The sequence below is a fragment of the Triturus cristatus genome, chromosome 6 (assembly GCF_964204655.1).
Source record: "Triturus cristatus chromosome 6, aTriCri1.1, whole genome shotgun sequence".
NCBI classification, from domain to species: Eukaryota; Metazoa; Chordata; class Amphibia; order Caudata; family Salamandridae; genus Triturus; species Triturus cristatus.
In genome coordinates this window covers 237,912,005-237,937,490 of record NC_140589.1, presented here as the reverse complement: position 1 = coordinate 237,937,490, position 25,486 = coordinate 237,912,005, and the positions used below count along the sequence as shown (strand labels likewise).

At 44.5% G+C, this 25,486-nt stretch overlaps 1 protein-coding gene across 3 annotated transcripts in view; it reads right to left on the bottom strand.

Annotated features, from left to right (window-relative positions):
* Positions 1 to 25,486, bottom strand: part of ATAD2B (ATPase family AAA domain containing 2B) — a 790,780-nt gene that overhangs the window by 42,375 nt on the left and 722,919 nt on the right. For all 3 annotated transcript variants that reach the window (XM_085610606.1, XM_085610608.1, XM_085610607.1), the window contains one exon: positions 20,495 to 20,623. In XM_085610606.1, coding sequence (XP_085466732.1) covers positions 20,495 to 20,623 — 129 coding nt within the window. The remainder of the gene's footprint in view (positions 1 to 20,494; positions 20,624 to 25,486) is intronic.

Sequence of the window (25,486 nt, the reverse complement as noted above, 5' to 3'; positions counted from 1 at the left end):
GTCCCAATTTTTTACTTTCAATGAATTCACTGCTCACAATACGGTCCTTTAATGATTTGGATTTACGAAAGCTAATCTCAGGACGTTTTTTCATTTTTGGACTTAGTATTGAGTCATTTTTCACCAAATGCCAGTGTTTATTTAAAATGATCCTGACCTCTTTGTGATTCTTATTAAATGTGGTAATAAACCTACAATCACTTTGTCCTTGTATAGAATTCCTCTTCTTCTTCTGTTCTGATTTTGAGAGTTCAAATAAAACTTTTTTTCTATCTAGATTCCTTGCTTTTAAGGCTGCCCCCTCTATCATATCCTGTGGGTAACCTCTTTGTAGGAATCTTTGGCTCATTTCCTTTTCAACTTCTTGGTATTCTTCAAGGCTGCTACATGTTCTCCTAGCTCTATAAAATTCACCAAAGGGAATACTTCTGATTAAGGGGGCTGGATGAGCACTCCCAGCATGTAAAATAGTATTCCCTGAGGTGGGCTTCCTAAAAACAGTAGTTTCTAGTTTGCCATTAGCAGCCTTTACCCTTACATCCAAAAAGTCTATACAGGATTTGCTGTATTGTCCAGTGAATCTCAGGTTAAGGGTATTACAATTTATTTCATTAATAAACAATTCGATTGATGCTTCCGTGCCCTCCCACAGCACGAAAACATCATCGATAAATCGCACCCACAAAAGTATATTGTCGTTCCAGTGTTCCAAAGGTGGGCCCCTGAGCACCTGCTCCTCCCAAGATGTAAACTGGCATAGCTGGGGGCTAAGCAGGTGCCCATCGCCGTCCCTTGTTCCTGTTGGAACATTTCTTCTCCAAATAAGAACATGTTTTTGGTTAAACACCATTTCATCATTTCTAAAATCATTTCGTTTTGTTTTAAAAACCTCAAAGATCTTCTATTTAGATAAAATTCAGTTGCTTTCAAACCCTCAGTATGCCGTATACTCGTATAAAGAGTAGTAATATCAAGTGTTAGTAACAACATATATATATATTCACTTAAAAAACCATAGGTTTCACACGTTATAGTTAGCTGGACATTTCCTTCGGAAAAAAACCAATGAAATTCCCCCGTTATAGTTAGTGCAGGCAACTATAACTCACGCGACCGCAATCCTCTGCTGATGACGTCAGATATTACATCACTGATTAAATATGTGTCTTTCTGAAAAATAAATATTTGTAATATATGTATAGCTAAAGATTAATGGAAGAAGACATGGGTAAATAGGTGTCTAAATACAGTGATGTAATATCTGACGTCATCAGCAGAGGATTGCGGTCGCGTGAGTTATAGTTGAACTAGTGAACAGATTGACTCCAGATATTCAAAAGGCACATCCCTGACCTGAGGACTTTCTCTTTGCCAAATTTCAAATAATTCTGTTCAACCGTTCGGGCTGTACCTTGGATTAAAGGTCCCTATGGAAAAATGCATGGGGAAACGCGGTCCTAACTATAACGTCCGCCAGTAGATTATATATATCACACAGCAAAGGGATCTTGTGGAAAAGAATCCAGGCAATATGTATATATGTATATACATATATATATGTATATATGTATATACATATATATATGTATATATGTATATACATATATGTATATACATATATATATACATATATATATATATATATATATATACATATATATATATACATATATATATATATATATATATATACATATATATATATACATATATATATATACATATATATATATATATATATATATATATATATATATATATATATATATATATATATTACCTACTGGCGGTCGCCAGTAGGTAGTTATAGTTAGGACCACGTTTCCATAGGAAATCCGCAACATTCTATTTTGAATAACTTTGGCGCCGGTCGACGAATCCTCGCGAATTTTTCAAAATAGGTGGGGCGCTACGCTCCGCTCCTACCCTGAAAGTCTCGGGGGGATTCGTCAAGCGGGGGCTGAGATAAAAGGGGGGTCCCAAAACGCGTTTTTCCCATGCATTTTTCCATAGGACCTTTAGACAGGGCTACAGCCCGAACGGCTGAACAGAATTACTAGAAATTTGGCAGAGAGGTAGTCCTCAGGTCAAGGAAGTGCCTTTTGTAGGTTTGGTGTAAATCTGTTCAGTAGATTCTGAGAAAATAGCCTTTAAATCAATATATTGATGGCCTGGCCTGCTGACATGTTCCCTCCCACTCAGTCCTCTAAGTGGGCTAAGAACCTGGGGGTTAAAATTGACAACGAGCTCTCGCTCAAATCCCAGGTTTCCACTCTTACGGGAACATGCTTTGGGATACTCAGAATGTTGCGCAAGTTCTTTCCCCTTCTCTCGGAGGAACATCGGAGGATCACTGTTCAGGCACTCATAGGGTCCAGATTGGACTATGCAAATGTCCTATATCTGGGTCTGCCTGAATACCTCCTCCAGCGTTTGCAGGTTACTCAGAACGCTGCTGCTCGTGCAATTTTTGGCCTGCACCGCCGCACCAGTGCCTCCAATCTCCTCGTATCCCTTCACTGGCTTCCGGTGCGGAAGAGGACACTTTTCAAGGCCATGACTCTCGCCCATAAGGCCTTGCATGGCAATGGTGCCAAATATCTTCAGAGGAGGCTGGACTTCTATCGACCTGTACGATCCCTCAGGTCAGAAGCTTTGGCTTTGGCTCGGGTGCCACGCATCAAAAGGGCTCGGCTAGGCGGCCGGTCCTTTAGCTTTCTTGCTCCGCAGCTATGGAATTCCTTACCGGTGTCCTTGCGAAACACCGCTAACCTGCTTGCCTTCAGAAAAGACTTAAAAACCTGGCTGTTCACTGGATAATCTGCCCCCTCTTTAGGCCCCTGCTCTTTCTACTGTTATGTTTTCCAGCTCTTTCTTTGGTCTGGAGCACAAAAGCGCCGGGACACTCCTTTGGAGTAGCCGTTGCGCTATAAAAGTCCCATTTAACATAACATAACATATATATCTGAGCCAGCTTACGGTGCGCTTACGGTACGCTTACCGTACGCGTACGGTGGCGTGCGCGAGCGCGATTCTGATTGGCTCTTAGATCTTAGTAAACATTCGAATCGGCCGAAACCAGGAAGCGGCGGCCGCCATTTTCTCTCTCGCACTGAGAGTGATGTTTAAAATATAAAGCACAAAAACATGTAAAGGGGCTGTTTAGACAGCTCCCACACACATAGCCATGTTGAGGGAGTCCCCAAAGACCCCCCCAAGGCCAAAAACGGTATTTTTATTTTTTCGCTAATTTCGTCGATTACGCTTACCGTACGCGTACGGTAAAAAATTATAAAAAAAAAAAAAATTATCCACACTCTCCCCACCCCGTGTGCAATTGGTGCCCGAAGGGCACCAATTGAGCATGGCTTATTCGAGATGAGATAAACTAAAATATTTTTTAAAAAAATAATTAAAAAAAAAATTATCCACACTCTCTCCACCCCGTGTGCAAACGGTGCCCGAAGGGCACCATTTGTGCATGGCTTATAACATATACGAAAAATTAAAATATTACCTTTCAAAACGAAGTGCATCATATGTCCTCCATGTGCGCACGGTGCGCGAAGCGCATCGTGCGTACATTGCCCATCTAGCGTAACGTGGGCACGCGGTGCGTGCACGGCACTAACTGCGTAAAGTGGGCGCGCGGTGCGCGAAGCGCACCGTGCGCGCACGGAACGAACTGCGTTAAGTGGGCGCGCACGCCACGAATGGCGTAAAGTAACTTAGCATTTAAAAAAACGTACAAATTCACTGAAAAAACCATAGGTTTCCCACACGTTATAGTTAGGAATTAGCATTTAAAAAACCTTGCAAATTCACTGAAAAAACCATAGGTTTCACACGTTATAGTTAGCGGAAATTTTACTGATAAAAAACCAATGAAATTCCCCCGTTATAGTTAGTGCAGGCAACTATAACTCACGCGACCGCAATCTTCTGCTGATGACATATGTGTCTTTATGAAAAAAAAATATTTGTAATATATGTATAGCTAAAAATGTATGGAAGAAGACATGGGCAAATAAGTGTCTAAATACAGTATTAGCATCAGCAGAGGATTGCGGTCGCGTGAGTTATAGTTGCCTGCACTAACTATAACGGGGGAATTTCATTGGTTTTTTATCAGTAAAATTTCCGCTAACTATAACATGTGTGAAACCTATGGTTTTTTCAGTGAATATATATATATATATATATATATATATATATATATATGTTATTTCCTTCATTACATGAAGCTCCCACAGATAAAACTGTCTCTGAGCCAGACCAAAAACGTAGAACAATATTGTGTCTAAAATTTAGCCACAGCAGTTACTGGATTTCTGCGACTACAGAGCGGAGATACGGCCCTTGAGGAAATTCTATTTTTCTTTGTGGGAGCTGAAATATTTTAAGGCTGAACCGTAGACTGTGTGAAGGCCAAGTAGTGATATGAAAATCTGTCTTCCGCCTCATTAGATGACACATTACCTTAATCAGGGTGGTTACAGGGCTGGGGTACTGTATGGCATGGAAGAGTAAGGGAACAACATCATTTACTTAATATGCATGTGAAGAAATAGAGGTGTGATGTTCTCCGTTTAACACAGGTTAAATTGGGTATGCACCTAGCTGAAACTGAAGAGACATAATACAGATGGCTTTGACTTTGAGCCTCTGCTGATAGTACAGCTCCAGACCTCACAATATCACGGCCAGAAGAACAAATCCAATGTTACTTTTTGTGGTGAAAGGGGCCTAGAATTAAATCAGTCAAAATCGAAAGTTATGATGATTAACCCACACAAAGAGTGCAGAGGTAGCGTGACTGTAGAGGGGCTTCCACTAGAGGTAGTTCACCACTTCGACTATCTTGGGGTGAGGCTAAGCGATACACAAGCATGGGGCCCTCAGATGGAAAAAAGCAAAACAACTCTCCATCAGAAAGCCTCTGGCATAGTGAGGCGTTATAAGGCAGCATCTAGTGAAGCTGTCTCTCTGGTCATCACCGTATATATATCCTCAGCTGTAGCGTCAGCAATATATGGAGCCGAGATCTGGGGCTATGCAGATGCCGAGAGTTTAACAAAAATAGAAAAAAAGGGTCATTAAAACACTTTAAGCTTCCCTCAAGCTCTCCTGCCACACCAATATGCTTAGACCTGGCTCTCAATCCTATTCATTTAACAGCGTTTTTAAAACCCCTTTTATATTGGGTCAGATTATGGACCACTAATGAATTGGCAGCCTATAGAGAGTGCGTGAAGATCTTCTGGCTCTCAATAGAAATTTGAGAACACCATGGCTGGAACACATTCAAGAACTAATGTACAGAATAGGAATGAGTGAGCTATGGCCTGCCCCAGAGACAATAGTAAAAGGAGATGCTTTAAGCAGAAAACAGTCTTACTGGGAGTCCTACTCCAAACGTGGGAAATGCATCAGACCAACCCTCTCACAGGCAATTTCCTGAATCATAAAAGTATGCCTAGCCTTGAACCATATTTGAACAGAATGCATCCACATCAGCTAAAATGTCTGTACGTACAATATAGGTGCAGGGTGTTGCCTTTGAGATCACACACTTTCAAATAGGCCAAGACAACTTGCCAGACCGATTGTTGTCCAAATTGCCCGAACATTGTGGAAATGGAGTCCCACTTCATTCTTTTCTGTCCCTCATACAGGAGGGTCTGGAAAAAATGGTTGGTGGCTGTATGTAACCACATGGGTGTGAGACATTATTGGGAAGCGGAGAGAATCTTCAAAAGCGATACTAGAGAACGCATACCTCTCGCGGTCTCCAAGTATATCTATATTGCCTGGACGTTAAGAAAGAAGACCATTTGTAAATCTGAATTCCCTTCCATCTAACAAGTGATTATGAAATGATACACATATTTATCCTGCTGATCTTTCCCTTCTGTATAGCCGCCTGGATATCTATTTTGCACATTCTCCTCGTTACGATTACTTGAATATTTTATGATTGGTTGGAATACTAGCCACCAATATACACAATTGGTTACCTTGCTAGATCTACAATTTGTTTATTGATGACGTCCCGTCTTTCTTACTTTTTATCTTGATGTAATTTTTTAACTGCTTTTATAGTAATGCAACGGTACCTCGATGTCTTATGTTTTTATACTGCATAACTTTTTAATGTATCTAATATTTATCTTCGCTGTATTAATCAGATGTGTTTTATGGGCTGTGCCCGAAATACACGATAACTAACAAATCCAAATCTTGGTTGGTACAGACTATTTACAACTGAAGTTCAACACAGATTAGAAAACTGCCCTGCAAAAATGATGCTGACATTGAATCTTTCTTTTTGAAGGTGCCTTTTTACTTTATCAGTTATTAGCAGCCGCAGCTTAGGGAGCTGAGCTTACCAGCCGTTTGCCCTTTCTTAAAGAAAGACACGCTCTGTTCACAAGGGCCCTTTTAGTCATTCATGCCTAAAATAACAAAAGGCTAGTTAAAATGGTGACGGAGGGAATTTTTGCACTAGGCCAGCTATTCATGCGTGACCAGCAGCACATAATAGGGTTGAGTGTGAATATGAGTTGCAGGAAATTGATTGTGGTTGTTAGTACAGCTGAGAGATTTTCCAGAGGAATTCAATTACAGTGAAAGATATGACTTGAGCTTTATGAGAAAGAACCTAATTAGACGGAAAGCAGAGTATGACAACGTTGTCTAAGTGCGGAACATCCTGTGCAGCTTATTAAGTAGATGACGCGGAGCCACGGAAAGTTCGAGACAGAGACCAAGCTTTCCTGTGGCTTTTACCAGCCAACCTACGGTCCAACCTCAAGAAACACCCCCAACCCTTTAACATTGATTTTAAAGACAATCCAGCACACACAACAATACCGGCCTTGAAATGTAACCATTAATAATAATATTCTTGCAGAACACATTACGGACACTGGAGACAGCTAGTTCATTCGGTGTGGCCGAAATAATAACTGAAATATGTAAATGTGGAGAAATTGACAACATCCAACACCGAGGTTCCCGTCGCCAGTCAGGACACCCAACTACCACAGCCCGACGCAGAGAAGGAGGGCATTGGAGCTGTGATTGGATGGACGACAGGAAAGCTAGTCTGTGATTGGGTATGAGAGGCAAAGATGACGTTTCCCTCTGTAATTGGTCAGCAGCTCACACCTTAGGACTGATGACCTTGTGTGGATATGTAGGAGAAAGTTTTGTGAAAAACAGTTTTAGGTGGAGCTGTTACAATGATGCAGAAAATAAACATCAAAGGAGAGAAAAAAACTTTAAAGGAGCGCTAGTTCGTAAATAATAAAAACTCCACTTTTGTCATGGGAGTGGGGAAGAAGCAGATACGAAGGGCAGAGGATATGGGTAATGGCCAGATCTGCAGACTCTGGAGCTAGGGAACCAGGTTCAAGTCTCAGAGTTGACATCCTGTGATTCATGGCAATCACTTAATCTCCCCGAAATGAATGTTAGAGTGTGTAATGAAACAGGTGCTTGTGTAAAGCACTCCAATACCTACGGTTTGAGATCACTTTGCATAAAACTGCAAAAAGGGAGGAGGGAAGTCAATACATTGCCGAAAGAGGTCTCTGAATGCAGCGACCTCCGAGTATTGTGTCCTGCTGGACACAGTGGCGTAACGAACCTTGAGGGGGCCCCCCTGCAAAGAACATGAATGCCCCCCCCGGATGCTCCGGACTCAGTCAGGAGCTCTCAGGCCAGGGGCCTGCTGCCCATGCACCAGTGGTGGCTGGTGGATCCTAAACGTTGTGCGGTGAAAAGCTGAGATCTAAGTTGAAGGAGCTAGTGAATACAGCAAGCTCACCAAAATGAAAGAGGAGCGTTCGGTGTGGGCCTTCCAGAGTGGGCCCTCCCCCAGCAAGAAAAAAAACATAAAATGTTTCTAATGGTGCATTGCATTTACAACATACATTTCAAGAAATGTTGTACAATTTCGAAAAACAGGAGTTCGAACGGTACATATTACAGCACAGGGTTCAAGAAATGTTACTAGAAACAAGTCGAAAGATGCCCCTGGTATAATACTGAGTAGCCTGGTTTGTAAAATATTGTCCCTTCATGGCTCAGTACAGAGCTCATTAATCACCAGCTGTCCCGCTCAACACTACTGAGCAAACAGAGCCTCTTACTCATAGAACACCATTCTAAATACAAATCTCCATACATACTTATTAGAGGACTCCCTATTGAGTGCAGAGCTCTAGTTAGGCATAAAGCTCGCATCCCCAGATATTCAGTATAGGTCTACTCTGCTAAGATGAATGAATGAAGTGGATTTATAAAGCGCAAAACAGCTGCTCCATCATGAGCATCCCGGCATTAAGCATAGTGCTAAGTGCAGATCTATCTGTTCAGTACATGCTATATGTTAAGTTCAGAGCTCTCAACTCAGCAATTAACAGGGCTCATTGCTCAGCACAGAGCCCACTGAACAGTATAGGCCCCCCTTTTCTATAAAGAACTCCCTGCCCATTAAAGGGTTCATTGGTGAGTACAATGCTCCCCATCAGCTCACACTGTTCTTCAGAGCTGAGCCCCAATCTCCATGTACAATCCTATCTCTACATGTGCTAGTTGTTTCATCTCTTGAATGTTCTACCTATTCATTAGGAAGCCTTCCAATATTTAGGAGAAAGAAAGAAAAAACAACGAAACACTTCACACAAGTGACTTCTAACCTGATGAGAGACACACATGCACAATGACATACAAACAGAGCATAGAATATCTGTCTATGGAGAGAAGCAGCTTCCCAGAGCAGGTAGGAGACTTCAGAGGCCACATTTGGAGAGATTCTGGTTCTGGCACAAGGAATATCTGTCTAGAATTGAGGGAACATGTTCAGAAACATCCTAAAGATTAGGTGACTGAAGTGCAGGGGCACAATGGCTCAGGTACAGGAGCATACAGAGAGTACCTGTCAAGATGCACTCTTGCAAAGAGAGGAAGGGAGAGTGTAAGTTCAATGGGAATTATCATGTCAAATCAGAATGAGGGTGTTCTACTGGAGAAGAAATCCTGTGACATGGGTGAAATATTCAGGAAGGAGCAAGTCCACATAAAAAGGCAGGACAGTCAGGCATAGAGAGAATATCCTGTGATAAAGGCTGGATCCAGAGAGTCCATGCAGAGGGAGAGTGTTCTGATGGAGCTCTCAGGGAACATATCCTTAGGGAGGGAATGGTTACAAGGCAAGTGGTTACCATATCTCGTGAATCAGCGCATGTCCAGTTAGTTCACATTGGGAAGACACATGGATCAGATAGTGAGTTGCAATTTCAAGTATTACGAAACATGTGCAAGGAGAGGGAACGTGGCCAAATGCATGAAAAGCATGTGTTTAGACACCTGTGGCATCTCTGAAGGCAACAGCGATGGGGTTTGTGTTTAAGTGTATAAGTCATTTGCCTAGAAAATCCATGGATTGGGAAGGGAGAGGACCAAACTGGATGAGGGCACAGAGGGTGGACCAGATTTCAAGTCCTAGTATCTAGTTTCAACAGATAGCTGTAACCACATACTGCTCTTTAAAAAATGTGCTTCACACAATAAACAAAGCTCTGCAAATGAACACACTATGCAAGTCTGTAAATATACCTCATCTTCACACATAGCTCTGTAAATGCACTGCTGCCATACTCTGCATCAGTACCACTGTTGCTCAAGCACTGAAACACTGGCATAGTTCATGTAAAGTACCTCAAAAAGTCCATGTTGCACCATGTGGTACTAAGGCCCAGGCAAAGCTTAAGCGATTCATCTAAGTTTCGGCCCGTAGCACCCACTGATTTCAGAAAAACGCCTCCACTCACATATAGACCTCCCAACATCTGGAAGCTCCCTTGCTATGAAGCACCTATTTTATTATACTTTGGGAAGTGAAGGTCATAGTTGTGCAGTGTGGGTCTTCACAGGAATGTGGGAGTGACTAAGTTACATATGTTATGGAAGGAGAAGGATTAAGAGAGAAGCCGCTGAGGAGGTAAAGGAGTCACTGAAAATGGAAAGAGAAGTCAGGACGGTGAGGTAAAGGAGTTCTTTCTTTTACATATATAGGCAGTAACCCACCAACAGCTACACACGGACGGACATACCTCAGCCGTGACTACCTCATGTGTCACTAATCTTCTATTATTTGGTCACTCCTGATTTACATTGATGTTGTGACTCCTCTACGAATCTCAGTCAGCATAGCAGATGTAAAAAAGGAAATCTGTTGAGCCTGCTGTAAACCCAGAGTGGGAAAGGGGTCTAGTTATATGTCAGAACTATAATCAGGGATGGGGGCAGTTTTGGTGGGGAGATCTATTATATAGAAAGCTGCCAACCAGCAGTAAATTGAAGAAGAAAAAAATAACTTCTTTATTCTGCATTTCCTTCCAAACTTGAAGCATATTGCATTCTGGGACTCTTTGGCTCATGGTTATGAAAAAAATGAAATGCTAACCCCAGATATACAGAATGCTATTGGCTGAGCAGCTCGATATAGATAATGTATTGCAGGTGTCATGAGATCCGTTTACATTTCTGTGTTGTAACATCGGATATAGAGATGGGTTGCAAATCTCATTTCAAACCTTGTAAAGTAAAAAGTGTGGGCTTTCGTTAACGGCAAGTAACATTAGACCTCCTATTCTGTTTTTAACTGTGGACAATGGGGGTGGCCTCACATAGTGATAAAATAATGTATCAAGTGACTTCACACAGACATGCACCCTGAGTTCAAGCTGCCACAGTGCCAGTTATGCACTGCTGGCAAGGCCTAGTCAGTAGGTCACCAAGGCCTGGGGTCAGAGGGCAGGCTTCAGCAGCTCTTAAAAGTTAGATAAGGTTGTTATGGCGCTCTCGTATGGCTTGATTATCAGGAGTAAGGGAATGAGGTGCAACACTGTAAATCTTTGCTGCTGAACAGCAAAGTCATGCACTTCCTAGGCAATTCGCCCAGGTTAAATAATAGACACCAAAGTCCCGGCAGGAGAGGAGTGCACACGCAAACGGCTCGGCTCTGATCAAGGGGTCATACTACACTTGCGCATAGAAGTGGCTGTAGTTCAGCGTTCCCTTTCAACAACTAAACCTTAAGGTGGGTGGAGACTGCACCATCATTGTGTCGTGGTTGCCCCCCTCTACATTGACCTCCCTTGCCCTGCCTGTCGCTCTGCTGTGTTTATCCCGCCCGAGTCAAATCAGCCAATGCCCCAGTACGAGTCTTAGAACTTAGAGGCTGAAGGTGGAGACGTCGCTGCGCACACAGAGTGCTGCAGGCCTCGCTCTTATCAGTTACTGCGCGCCAATAAAAGCCTTCATAGATGATATCACACATTGGTAATTCGTATTCATCTGAAATGTCGAACAAACCGTAACATTAATATAGCATAAATCTGTAATGCAGTGAAGGCACCTTGAATGTGACATTGGAAAACAAGTGAAAGATTCCGGATTTAAAACGTAACTTCAAAATGGGGCACTTGGCTCAAAACGGTAAACTGTTAAACATTTATGGAACGTTTGGGCCAATTACATTGGTAATTTGTGCAAAAAACACACACAATACTTGAACCAGTTTCTTACCTTGTTTTGTGGGAATTCGGCCTTGAAGCAGAGCCCGATGTGGTATCTCCTTTCTAATTCATGGAGCAGAATTGGTGCGTAAGAAGCCACGCTTAAAATGGCCACGCCTAGCATCGTGATGTCTCTAAGCCGGCCTGTGCTTCAAGGGCGAATCACTGCGTATGCTAGGCCGGCACATGAGTAGTTGCCCCATCCCCCAAAAACTCGACAACTGTTGCTTGCGATCATAATACAGCTCTGTGATGAGCATCTTCACTGTATTTTATTTTCGCTCCTCCTGCCTCGCTCTCATGTAACTCGTAGGGCAACACCCCTCATGACTCTTATTACCAGTCGTCCAGGCTGTGTACAATGCAGCAGGTGGGGGCCCCCTGGAGCTAGGGGGCCTCCGGGGCTGCGGAGGCCTGTGCTACGCCCCTGGCTGAACACAGTCTAGTGTTTCTGCTAGCAACTCCCCCGAGGGCTGGCCCACACACCCACACCCTCACCCATCCAACACGGGCGTCACCAGTCAGGTGACCCCGCAAATAAAAGAGCCCGAGTGCACGTGCCCGTGGCTAGTTGTTAGCACCATATTCCAGTGTCCGTGTCATCCTTCCTATAGCATAAGGGCATAGGGCCCAGAACGTAACAGTGGCGACGAGCGGGACTTGCCCGCGTGTGCAGCCTTTTTGTCTGGTGGTAAAAGGAGGAAGGTGTGCTGTCCGTGTCGAGGGCACCCCCCCCCTGCAGCAGGTGAAATCGCCGGAGTGCCCACTGGCTCGGGTGAAGAGCCCCAGGGTGAAGGTGAGGCGGCGGTAGCCCACCCCGCATTGGCAGAGCCTGCTGCCCAGACTTTCCGGCAATGTGATGACCCGCGATGGCAGGGGAAAATGCGAGCCAGGCCGGACTGCTGAGACGCCAGCCGCCGCCGCCGCAGACTGCCACGAGGGGAGAGACGCCTGAGCAGACATCAGACGGAAGGTTAGCCCTGACTGCAGGACATCGGGGGCAGCGAAGTGAGCCTAATGAGGGGAGGACAAAGTGGAGCAGTGACCAGACACCTCCCACCCCCGCGAAGAACACTGCCCTGTAGTAAAGTAAGGTCCGGAGCCTCGTGCAGCAGCCCCAGCTCCTCTTTGCCCGCCCAGCATGAGAACTGAGTGAGACTGCGGCGGTGGGTAGAGCAAGGAGGAGACAACATGCGGCCCGTGGCAGATCGGAGCGGCCAGCATGAAATGAGGCGAGACCCCCATCGGAATGAGCTAACATGGTGGGGTGGAGTGTCGCGTGTGCGGCCGTGAACCCGAAGTAAGCGGGCGGTCCGTTGGGTTGCAAAGACCCCGCTTTTCAAGTAATAAAAGCAGAACAGTGGGTGGTTTGGTGAGGCAGGTGTCGTGGTGGTAACAAGGGCGGTTTTGCTTGCCAGCCCGGGAGAGACCCGCTATGCATAGGCGAGTCACCAGCAGTATATCAGCCCCACTTGCAACAGAGCGGAAAGGCAGAGTGTGATCTCGCGCATGGCCTGCAAAGAGGAAAGAGAAGCGTGAGGTGGGTTCAAGCCGCATAGAAGGAAGCGGAATTAATAAATCAGTGCTTTGCCCCCCATGCAATGGAGAGAAGCCAGTGAAGTTCTGCTGCGCGAGTACTCACCGCGCCGCGCTGAAATGTCACAGGATGTCATAGAAATACCCGTCCAGCAGCATGCAAACCCCCATCGACAGGCAAAAAGGGAACCTAGCCCAGCCAACCGCGTCCTGAAAGAGACCATCAATGAACTCACCGTCATGGTCGTGAGGAGGCCAACACCTTCTGGAGAAATGCATGAGGCCCTGAGCACAGCACACGGCTCGGAAGGTGGATAAGCTGTGTGGAGGCCGAGCTGTTCCCGAGCCTGAATTCCCGCTGCGAGGAGGCCCGCAGCGTCGGCAAAGCTGCTGGGCCTATTAACGGAGCTGCAGTGCCACCTAGTGGCACAACTGGGTACTGCACCTGTTCAAAAGGCCTGCAACGTGGATAGGTGTCTAGATCCAGAACTGCACAAGCACCAGTGGTGGCTGGTGACATTTGAAAGTGGTGAGGCGTAAAAAAAGTGTCTACATGTGTTTTTTGTCGTAGCGAGCCTGATTGACTAAAGGGGAACTGCAGGACCCTCACGCCAAGGAATGATGGTTAAACCACATTTCAGAAAGCAAGAATATTTATAAAAGTAGGTAGGATATGTAGACTTGAAATAATTAAACACATTTAAAACTGTCCCATATCGTGCTGCATTCCTGCTTGCACCTGTGCCATCCATTTAGCCTGACTGCATTATTTTAAAAGAATAGGGAACATTGCCGTTAGCCGCCTGACCTTATTGCCAAAGAAGGATGAACTATATGTCACCTCAGGTCTTCATTAGGGCCAAAGATTGGGTGGCGAAAACCTCTAAGGCGAAAAACCAAATCACCTCACAGCCCAGTCTCTCCCTCCTCACCAGGGTAGGCCTCTGGGTCCTTCTGAGTCCCGCACCTCAGGGATTACAGGCTGTGGCGAAAGTCAATGTTAGTAGTCACTGGGCATTCAGGACATTGTGCTGTCTATGAATATTTTAGACAAGAAATATCCCTGAAAGCTTCCTGATGGATTAATACTGGAAAAGGGGGACTTTGTTCTACTTTTATAGCTGTTTGCAAAGGCATGATTGTCTTAGAGCTCTTCCAAGAGAGACTGCCTATTTCAACATAAAAACGGAGCCCAGCTGAATATCTTTAGTTCCCTTTATTACAAACTCCTTGGAAAGTAATGATATTTATTGTATGAATATTGCATGAAGTAAGACAGTGGAAAATGGAATGCCATATTAAGTTTCTGAACTTTTAAACTTTTCAATAATTAGGGAAAGGGAATAAAGCCGAGAACAGAGCACCGTAACAGGTTTAATTAAAGAATATAAGGTGCGGGGCCGTCACACCGGCATCAGGGCCGGCTTTAGCGCTGGTGGCACCCTGTGCGACAATGTGTGATGGCGTCCCCTCAATGACCACCTCCACCACGGATTCTCTCACTAGCACCCTTTAACAGTGACCAAGTCTCCATAACCACACTCTCTCAGATGCATTGAATTAGTTATATAGCGCCACTCATACCAGTGTCGGGTGTCTGAGCACTTTGCATCACACGCACATTACACACAGACATTCAATCATGCGTGTGTAAATCAGTGTGTAGGAAATGTTACGTAAACCAAAGGACTAAAAGTGTAGGAGTCACATGTCATCCATACTGGTAGGCAGTATAGTTTAAGAGTGCTTAGTGTGGAGAAGCACAAACTCAGAGTCGAAAAAGAAACAGCATAGTTGGGAGTTTTCTTTAATAATAAGAATCGATTTCTAGCCAAATTAACCCTTTTTGCAACATTGATCAATGTTCTGTACTTTGCAGAGTGTATGCAGTTCTAGGATGAAAGTTAATAGCTCACTATTCTATATTAGGACTTTAAATTATACATTAAATTAACCTGCTGATCTGTTTACATCTGTAATCTACATGGTACACGTTCTTTGCAGCAGGCATATTAACCCTCAGCACTAACTTCACCTAAGTCAAAACCACAACTATACAAAATGCTGATCTCTCTCCAGGAAGATAATTAATCACACGAGATATCTTGACATTTATGTGAGGCCTGGTAATTGCGGGGGAAAGAAACGCTGCAGCAGGTGCTTCAAAGGCATAATAAACTTTCAAACACGGCGCCCTAAAGCCGACCCTGACTGGCATTAATACGGCACCGGAGGATCTAAAATAGTAATGAATGTACATAACTATTTTAGGCCTAAGGAGGGCCTAAAATAGTTTTGTACATTCATAACTTCACAGTAACGGCCGGCATGGTGGGGGTCGTCACGGGGGGGTGGAGGCGGGAGGAGTTTAATTAAAGAATATTATAAAACTTACCGTCCTCGTCCTGCAACATCTTCTGGATGCGTCCCAACTCCTGCTCCGTCTTGCAACACCGCAGCTTCTGGATGCGTCCCAACTGCCGCTCCCGCCGTCCTGAAGCTCTCGTCGTCATCCATGAAAGGCAGCCTCCCTCCCTCCGCTCTGCCAATCACAACGCTGAGGCGCAGTGGAGAGCGCCCCAGCCGGGACAATTTTCTCTATGTAGGCTAAGGAGAGTGGGCGGTCCTGCTCGAGGGCATGGGGGGAGTGGCTTGCCCACTGTTGTGTGCATACGGACTGTTTGATCGGCCCCAGGGGCGACCAAACAGTCCCTATGCACAACAGTGGGCAAGCCACTCCCCCCCTGCCCTCAAGCAGGACCGCCCACCCCCGATCAGGCACTTCTGCTTTCTCGCAGTGCGAGAAGGCAGAAATATAAATGGTAGTAATTACCATTTATGTTTCTGCCTTCTCGCACTGCGAGAAAGCAGTGGGGCGGCGCCCAAACGCTCCTATGGAGGAGCCGCCACTGACAAGCACTCATGTCCCAAAAGAAACGGTCCTTTACAAACTCACACTAAGACGAAGTGCAAGCCGCCTGCAACCAAGCAAACATGTGGGAAAACTGCACTGTCCCAGCGCTGAATCAAAGCGGAGAATCTGCACTACTACACAGCCTCCTTCTGGGCCTCGACTGCATCTGCAATGCGCGAAACTGCCTCATAAGTTAACTCAGGTATTCGGGGTAGCCTTGCCAGAGCAACACCTAGAAGAAAGCCTGACTAACTTTACACCAAGGATGTCCAACACAAGTCCAGGCGCTTTTACATCCTTGCAAGACTTTCAATATATTACTACAGACGATGTAAATGTGTCCCAGTCCAACTACTGAATGAAAATGTCTCCTTTCGCAACAGCCTAAAAAAAAAAAATAAGCACAGTTCCGCCCTCTTGTACCTAAAGTGGACATCTTTATCTTTTCAACGTTGTTCATGTTAACACCTCATTGCCTGTTTTTATCACAAACCCAACATCACAACACTATGCCCAGCTGCACCACGGATGTTTTTCTTTCAGCACAAGTAAGGAAGACGTGCATGAGAACCAGCACCTTCATGGACCATGCAAGACGGCATAAGAAGGAAGCCCAAGAGAGGAGCAGCCACTACGTTTAATGCACGCGACAGACTGAGCGTCTACTCACGGGTGCGCATGGACAGTGAATGGCTACATGGAGGAATGCGTGCCAGCTAGCTGCCCCAATACTGTCTAGAAGGATTTTACAAGGAGTTACCAACCCTGCCAAGCATGCAGAAACCAAGGCAGGATCCGACGGCGCAATATCAAGTTGCAAGAGCAATGCCCTTGAGCGAACAGTAGGCGGAAGGGGGATTACCCGCCATCAGCGAAGCACCAAGGAACTCCCAGAAGAGAGAGGGGCCCTGTGTGGCCCGAACGCAGGAAGGAGAGAGATGGTAGTCAACCTTACCTGCATCAACGTCGCCCAGCAGTGGGCCAGAAACCATTCAGAAAGTGCCTCCAATACTGCCTTAAGACTGTGGTGTGCATCAGTCCTTTACAGGCATGAGGAGATTCCTGCACTCCGAGTGGCGCACTGCCACAACTGATGCATGAGAAGGGAGATACTTACCTCCCACAGCGATCCCAATTTACAGCCGGAATACTCTGTCGAGGAAAAGAAGGGTATGGAAGGCACTACAGAACGGATCCATTAAAGCACACATACCTCCACTGCCGTCCCTAAAATGGCTGACATCCGTTCTGTAGTGCCTTCCATACCCTTCTTCTCCTCGACGCTCAGTCCTATTTGACAGGACTGGACTGAATCGGTGAGTGGTCCGCGACGGGAGAAGATGCAAGGTCCAAAGAAAACGACGGAGTGAGCAGGAGGTCCCTGTGAGATTGCGTGGCCCTTTCGCCACATTTTCAGAGCATGTACTGACGGAACATGCGTTGAGTGGCCTTCCGCCACATTTCAGAGCAGCTGTTGAAGTGACTTGCATTGCGTGGTTACTGCAGCAAGAAGTTACCTGCATTACGTGGCCTGTCGCCACATTTCAGAGAAGATAAGGAGTGGAGATATATAGGAAAGTGACAGTGCTATTCCAGGAAAGCAGATGACAACAGGTGCGCAGTAAAAGTCAACAAAAGGGGACCAGAACGAGTATTCGCACTTTCACCTGAACGCACCTTCTAAGATGCGTCATTTTTCAGTGACCGTCCAGCCACCTGTCGCGGCTGCTTAAAGGAAAGGGCATCCCCGTTTGTTTACACACATGCCAAATAAGAAGAGTTGCACCATGTGTAAGACGAGTATCATGACTGCAAAGGTTCGCCAGTCACCCCTAATCACTGCCAGTCATCACCACCTGTTGGACAGTCGGCTCATGGCAGCCACTCCATCATTCATCATATGCATCACTCCCATCCCTGGAGCATCAAGTACCATGACGAGTCCTGCACCATTGCCATACAGAGGGACGATCTGAAGATACAGTGACCATCTGTTTAACTGGCGCATGTCCTGATCCTGGTAGCGAGAGCATGTTCTGCCCAGGACACATCCACCCCTGCAGTTTTCATGAGTGACTAGGCGGCGGCTCCAGAGTCAGAGCCCATATGAAGTCCGATGGCAACTCATCCAATGGGCCTCCCCGAGCGTGACAGATGGACTTTTCTTTGCCCCACCAATGGATTCCAGGAAACAGCCATGCCATACAACCGAGACTTCAACAGGTCACAGAATGCCAAGACTCTCGTCAAAGGATCAAGCAACATAATCGTCCAGTACTTAACAATGGACTCCCCCTACGCTCCTGATGCACCTATTTTGAACAATAAGACACTAATTGCCTCACAGCAAGAGTACGCTGGACCGACGAACATCACATAGGTGGACTATCACTCAACTGGCACCAAGCTGAAAGGTCCGGACTTCATCAGCACCGTGTTCGTGCCTGGTTAAAGTAGGAACATGTGCCAAGATGTCCGGGTGCTCCCAGCTGCACCTGTTCACCGCTGTCCTGCGAGCTACATCTCTGAACTGTGAGACTCCAGTTATTTTTAGTTGTCTTCCCATTCCTTCCCTCTTGTTTGCTGTTTTCGTTTTAATAAAATCTGGGAGGAATGTTGTGTCCTGCTGGACACAGGCTAGTGTTTCTGCTAGCCACTCCCCCGAGGGGTGGCCCACACACCCACCCCCTCACCCATCCAACACGGGCGTCACCAGTCAGGTGACCCCGCAAATAAAAGAGCCCGAGTGCACATGCTCGTGGCTAGTTGTTAGTACCATATTCCAGTGTCCATGTCATCCTTCTTATAGCATGTGGGCCAAGGGCCCAGAACGTATCACCGAGGGAGGGGTAGGCAAGTGGGAGGGGTGAAATGGTGTTGGGCACTGCACGGGAGATCGGGGAGATGAGCCATGGGCAAGCTGAAAAATAAAGCATCTAGGAAAGTTTATAAGAAGTAAACAAAACATTTAGCGGGAGCAGAGACAGGCTAACTAAAAATAAAGCCCAAAACCGAACAGACATCCTACTAAATAAAGCCTAAATAACGGTCAAAATCGAAAATAGCTAAAAGCCTAAAAAATATAACCAACAAAGCGGGAAGCATGGCGCATGACGTACCCCTAATACAACTGTAGAATTCAGAGGAGGTGGAAGGGAGGAAAACTATATTTAAATTCAATCATCTACTGTGCCGAAACTAAAGACAGGCAAACAGAAACAGAGCAGGAAACCAAGAAAAAAAGTAGTGCTCCTAAGAACAGATAAAGAACTGTAGAATGATAAGACAGTACTTAGTCCCTGCTGCATAGGAGGAACGGAAGAGAAAAAGGAGGGACAAAGAAGCAGGACTGACCACCAGCCAGCAAGAATTTTAGAAGACCACTGACAGACAAATGAAAAACAAAAGCAAGCAATGGGTGGAGTTAGAACTCCACAAAGCAATTACTACAGGTCGCTAAGTGACAGCGCAAACACTGCCTAGGCTCGACCTAAAAATGACACTTAAGGTGAGAAGAAATATGTCATTTGACTATTTGTAGTTACTTCTATGATGAATTAAACCCAAAATTACATTTACAAATGTAATCTATTGTACAAAGTCCTAGTTAGAAGAAATCATATGACATGTTTTGTGCAAAAGATGATTTTTCAAAAACAATTTGACCGAATCCATCTAACAGACGCCAAGTGGGTCAGGTAAACATAGTAAAACTAAGAAATTAAAATGTTACCACTGCAGAATGGTGGGAGAAGAATTTTCTTTTCTCCACAGCGCTTAGGCTTAGAATGCCCTGTCGAGTTATCCATTGTCACATAAGCTATGTTTTTTTAAAGGGTCTTAAAGAAATTCTTGTTAATGGTTAGTATACTACACTTTAGCCATTTTATGCTTCATGTCAATTTCATTTTTATGCTTCCAGAATGTTTTTGTATTTACCTTTGTTGCAGTCTTGTTCTTATCCTGGAGTGGTTTAATGAGGTGTTTGCCCAAAACACATGAATACACACACTAGTGTACTGCTAAGCATAAATGCAGGTAAAGTTGTTTCGATATCCATGTCCTTGTGGTGATAAAATATATAAACTACACAAGGATGTTCATCCTTTATTCTACTCTCAATAAGTAAATAGCATCAAATGACGTTTCCCAAATTAAAGTGAAATGCATTTTACTCTCTTCTCCTCTCGATTCAAAATGCAAATGGTTTTACCCTCTCTTACATTTTTTGTGTTAGCTTTGTGATTTGTTTTGGGCTCTGTGCTTCCTGTATGGATTTTATCACGTGTCTTGACACATTGAACTGGGGATGTAGGTTGCAAATCATGTCTTATACAAATAAACTAAACGGAGCTTTAAAACAACTCCTTAGTAATATGTAATAACAAAGACAGAACAAGGAAAATAACAGGAAAAGTAGCAAAATTCTATACAGGTAATTGTTCACAGTTTGTACCTCAATGAGTTGTGTTTTGTCATATTCTTCACGATGCTGGTAGATACACTGGCTAAGTACTGAGTACCACCTTTCAAGCTCATCAACGGCAAGGTTGCTGCTTTTTTTGACCAGCACATCCAAAAGGTTCTGTGGGAGAGAATGTTTGAGTTAATACATCATTTCCTAATGACATTTTTCTGGATATGCTTTCACTTGACAACACTGTGATGCCAGCAGGCAGTACAATATAAGCTACCCTAAGAGCACTAAATGGAGACAAGCTAAAGCTCAAGGAAATACTCTATAATACCTAAGAAGCAACTGTACAACATAGGTAAATTGCAAGCCCCAGAGGAGTTCCACTACTATACTTAGACAGCCATCAAGCCATCAGTACAGTAATGTGTGCTGTCATTTGCAACACTAGAGGAGGTGTGGGTTATGTGTGCACAGAGGTTCGTAACCGGCAGATTTCAATGGTTTTATGCATTGAGCCAGAAACATAATACAGTTTTAACTGAGAAATATTATATATATATATATATCAATATGTCTATGAGCATGTCATGAATGATGTAATATGTGACGTAATAAGCAGTGCATTGCGGGGGTGCGAGTATTAGTTAGCTCTACTAACTAGAACATCGAAATTTCTCTGGTTTTATACGACTGAAATGTCCAACTAACTATAACATCTCTGAAACCTATGGTTTTTTCAGTGAATTTCTAAGGTTTTTTTAAAATGCTAATTTCAAACTATAACGTCCCTGAAACCTATGTTTTTTTCTGTGAATTTCAAAGGTTTTTTAAATGCTAATTTCTAATTATAACATAGCAGTCGCGTTTGCACTGTGTGGGATTTACTGGAGGTAGCAGGAGGGGTAGTTAGCCCCCAACGTCAACCTTGGGGGCCAACTACCCCTCCTATTACCTCCAGTAAGTCCCACACAGAAGGATTTCTAACTTCTCATACCAGGCCACGCCCCCTTTCTCCACCAGTCTGCAAACGCGCCCCCTGGCGCGTTGTAAGTTGGGGAATTAATTCCCCCTCAAATACTGAGGGTCCCTGTGGATCAACTAGCCCACCAGGTACCTCCAAGTAAGCGACACAGAGCTGGATTGCAGAGAGGTGGCTCGAGGCCACGTCCCTTTTCACACCACTCTGCAAATGCAGAAAAAAAAATAACGAAACGCGGACCCCCGCGTTTTGTTATTTTTTTTCTTCATTTTCGACAGGGTTCGCACACAGCGCGACCCGGCCAAATTATTATTATTATTTTTTTAAATGCTTTTCTTGGGCCTGGGGAGTCAGGGTGTTCCTACCCATGCCTCCTTCTTTTGTTTCTTATCGTTTCTCTTACCTTTTTTCCCTTTCACTCGGTTCCGAGGCACAAGATGGCTGCCAACACTTCCTGGTTTGAAGTGTTGGCACCCAATCAGAGCCAACCTCGTGCTCGGGAGGGCTCAGCCAATCATAGCTCAGAATTTTCAAATATATATATCTGTAAATCTTTAAATAGCTCAAAAACTACTGAACAGATTTACACCATTTAAAAAAAAGCGTGCTTTCTGGACCAAGAGCTGTCTCTGTGCCAAATTTGGTGCAAATTTGGTGCAATTCCGTTCAGCAGTTCAGGCTGTAGCCGTGTCTAAAATTTCCTATGGAAATTAACATGGAGAATACAGGTTTTGGGACCCCCCTTTTTTCTCGGCCCCCCTTGACGAATCACCCCGGAACTTTCAAGACAGGAGCGGACCTGAGTGAACAATTAGTTTTGAAACTTTCGTGAAGATTCGTCAAACGGCGCCAACGTTATTGGCAATTCAAAAAACGCTTTTCCTATGGTAACTAGCTTCTAACTATACCTTTTTACCCTCTCACTCGGTCCGAGGCACAAGATGGCTGCCAACACTTCCTGGTTTGGAGTGTTGGCAGCCAATCAGAGCCAAACTCGTGCTTGGGAGGGCTCAGCCAATCCGGTCTCAGAATTCTCGAATATAAATATCTGTACATCTTTAAATAACTCAAAAACTAGTGAATGGATTTACACCATTTAAAAACAAGCATTTGCAATGCATCGGTCTCGCCTTTGAGACCTTATATGTATTTAGGAATGCAGCATATTAGCCCGGGTGCTGAAACATCTACTGTTCTATAATATGGAGGGAAAGTGAGCAGCAAACTGCGTAACACGCCAGGTATGGGAACACATGGAGAGAAAATTTGCCTTTTAGCGAGAAATGGTATAGTCCAAAGCTGATATATGTTGCATATATATTAAAAGTATCAGCAACATGTATTGTGGAATGAAATGACGTGATATTCTCCATCTAAGCGCCTATCCACAGCCGTGCTCGAATCAGCAAAGCAAAATAAGAGTTCTGAAGCTGTAAACACTGCTAAAGGTTTCTTTAGCACAGGATACAACACACGTTGGGGGAGGGCGTAGACATTCATGACCTATACATCTACGTATCCGGGCAGCAATAGGTGCTTTAGAATATTAAAAAAACGAAGAGTGCCAACGGTGCGTGGAGACTGCTGGCTATGGGTTTAGACCTCCCACTGGTTCACTTTTTAGCGCAAATGCACCAAGACTTAACTGGCGGGGTTAGATATGGAGTAGATGGGGAACTTTCCCCTCCCATAAAAATGAATTGTGGAGTACGCCAAGGGTGTGTGCTAGACCTGTTTTTATTCTGCCTATATATTAATGATCTGGAGACTCACCTTGGTCTAGGTCAGGTTGATGTCCAGGGGGTGGACTCTAGAAACTTGACACGATTACTTTATGCTGATGATTGCGTTTTGATGTCCAGGGCTGGGGTGGGTCTTCAATTACTTTTAAGCAGTTTTAACAATTTGATGTGTGATCTTGGTCTTAAGACTAACATGGCCTAGTCCTATGTTATGGTTGCTGGGCGGACTCCTCGCCCATTATTCAGGTTTGCAAGGAAGTTGGGCCATAAGCAGATAGACTCCTTAATTACTATTAATAAGGCCCGCTGCTGTGCTGTTTTCCAGTATTGGGCGGGTGTATGGGGCTCTGGCTAGTCAATGTCCCTACAGACAGCAGCAAATCACTTTCTTAGACGTTTCCTGGCGGTTCCTAGCAGCCTCCCAAGTATTTTATGCCACACGGAGGTAGGTTTAATTCCATTAATGCAGAGTGTAAAAATTGCCCTGATAATGTTGTGGCACTCAGTGTGGGTTAAACAAGAACCTGCGCTGAACCGCGCAAAAATATCAGATTGTCTCAGCCTTGAACGCACGCAGGAGATTCCTTGGCTTTGCCATATTAAGGAACTGTCCAAGTAGGAAGTGGGGAATGTGTTAGTACTCTAGAAAAAAATGGCAAATATTTCAAAATACCAGCTGAAAAAGGATTTATCTATGTTAAAATTCGAAAATAAGCGTATAGAACTGGGGGAAGAAGAAAGTCCAGGAGTACTTGCCACTGGTTTGCACTGAAAATATAGAACCTTATTTACTGTTCCCCCTAGGCCACTCAGCAAGATTTTATTTGGTCAGACTCAGGTTCAGCATAGCTCATTTCCTGGTCTCTTATCCTCGTAAGGCAAGGCATACTGTGACTCTAAGCTTCAACCTTGTCCGTGTGATTCAGAATCGAAACAAAATATGGTGCATTTCATATTCTTCTGTCATCTATATTACGGTCACGGAGAAATTTAATTATCCTACTTTTAAAGACTCTGAACATAAGGAAATGTATACCGGCTCAGTATTATTTACAGCTTTTGAAAACAGAAGAAAGAAGTCAGATGGTCCATAACTTCATTTCTTCTGCGGTACACTTGCGTAATTCAGTGGGAAAATGATTAATACGCTGCTTTGTTTTGACAATTAATGACATTTTAAGTATAACACATTTTTCTATTTGGAGCTTTTATTGGGTGGTAATGAGCTTAAATGATGTTTAATGATTTATGGTGACTTTTGATGTTAAATGGGATTGATAGAGTTGTATGCTGCTCACCAAACATGGATTTTATTAAGCTTTTACCATTTTGATCTGTATGCACTTTAGCACATGAACACTTTGCCCACTGATTTTTCTTTAAAGAAATAATGATTTGTTGGGTTCTTTGTTTTAATTATATACAGTGATGAGTTATATTTTTTAATCGTATTTTAAGTGTATGTTTGATGTACTCTTATATAGTTATGGAAATAGCAGAATAAAAAAGAAAGAAACAAAAGTCAAGATCCGTCTTATAATCACCCTCAGATAAGAGATTCTTTGACGTGTTTGTCTGACTCCAAACATTCGCCATCTAACAGAGCATGACTAGCTAGGAGAGGTGTAAGACACACCGGCCTTTTCTCCTTTTTCTGAAAAGGGCTCTTTTCCTTTTGGGGCTAAGCAGACCTACCAGGTGTGGCTCCAATAATAATGTGGTCAATGCAGCAATGGTGCTAAATTGTCATTCCGGGTATCTCGGATTCTCCTATCAATTGTTCCTACTTGTCTGTCTCCTGTAAAGTAGAAAGCTCGGCATCATGAAAGTGAACGACACTTTTAGACCATTTGACTACTGCTGTGCTAATTCCCAGGGCTTTAAGTGGGCAGGGTCTCACCAGTGCTGAGCACCGGCAGGTTTTTAAAGGAGGCCCCGAAACGGTTCTCTAACGGGCTCTGTTTTGGCCCTGGAACAGGTGGTCCGTTTTTAGGTCTCGCCTACGCAGCGCGCATGTGCTGCATAGGAGGACTGTTAGCAGTCGTTCTGCTCTTTTTCGAAGCACATACTCATGCTTGTGGCGGCATCCACCTTGCGGAAGTGCGCAAGGGCGCACCACAAGAACGAGTGTGTGCTTCGGAAAAGAGCAGACTGCTCTCCCAAGTGCGCGCACGCGTGCCTCGCTTCGCCACTCAGTCTTGCTCGCACTTCTTGTTCATGAGTTCAGTGTTAGGGGTAAACATTACACACTCACTCTCGTCTCTTTCGTTGGTGAATAGTCTGCCCCATGCGTGCAGCTGCCACCCCTCC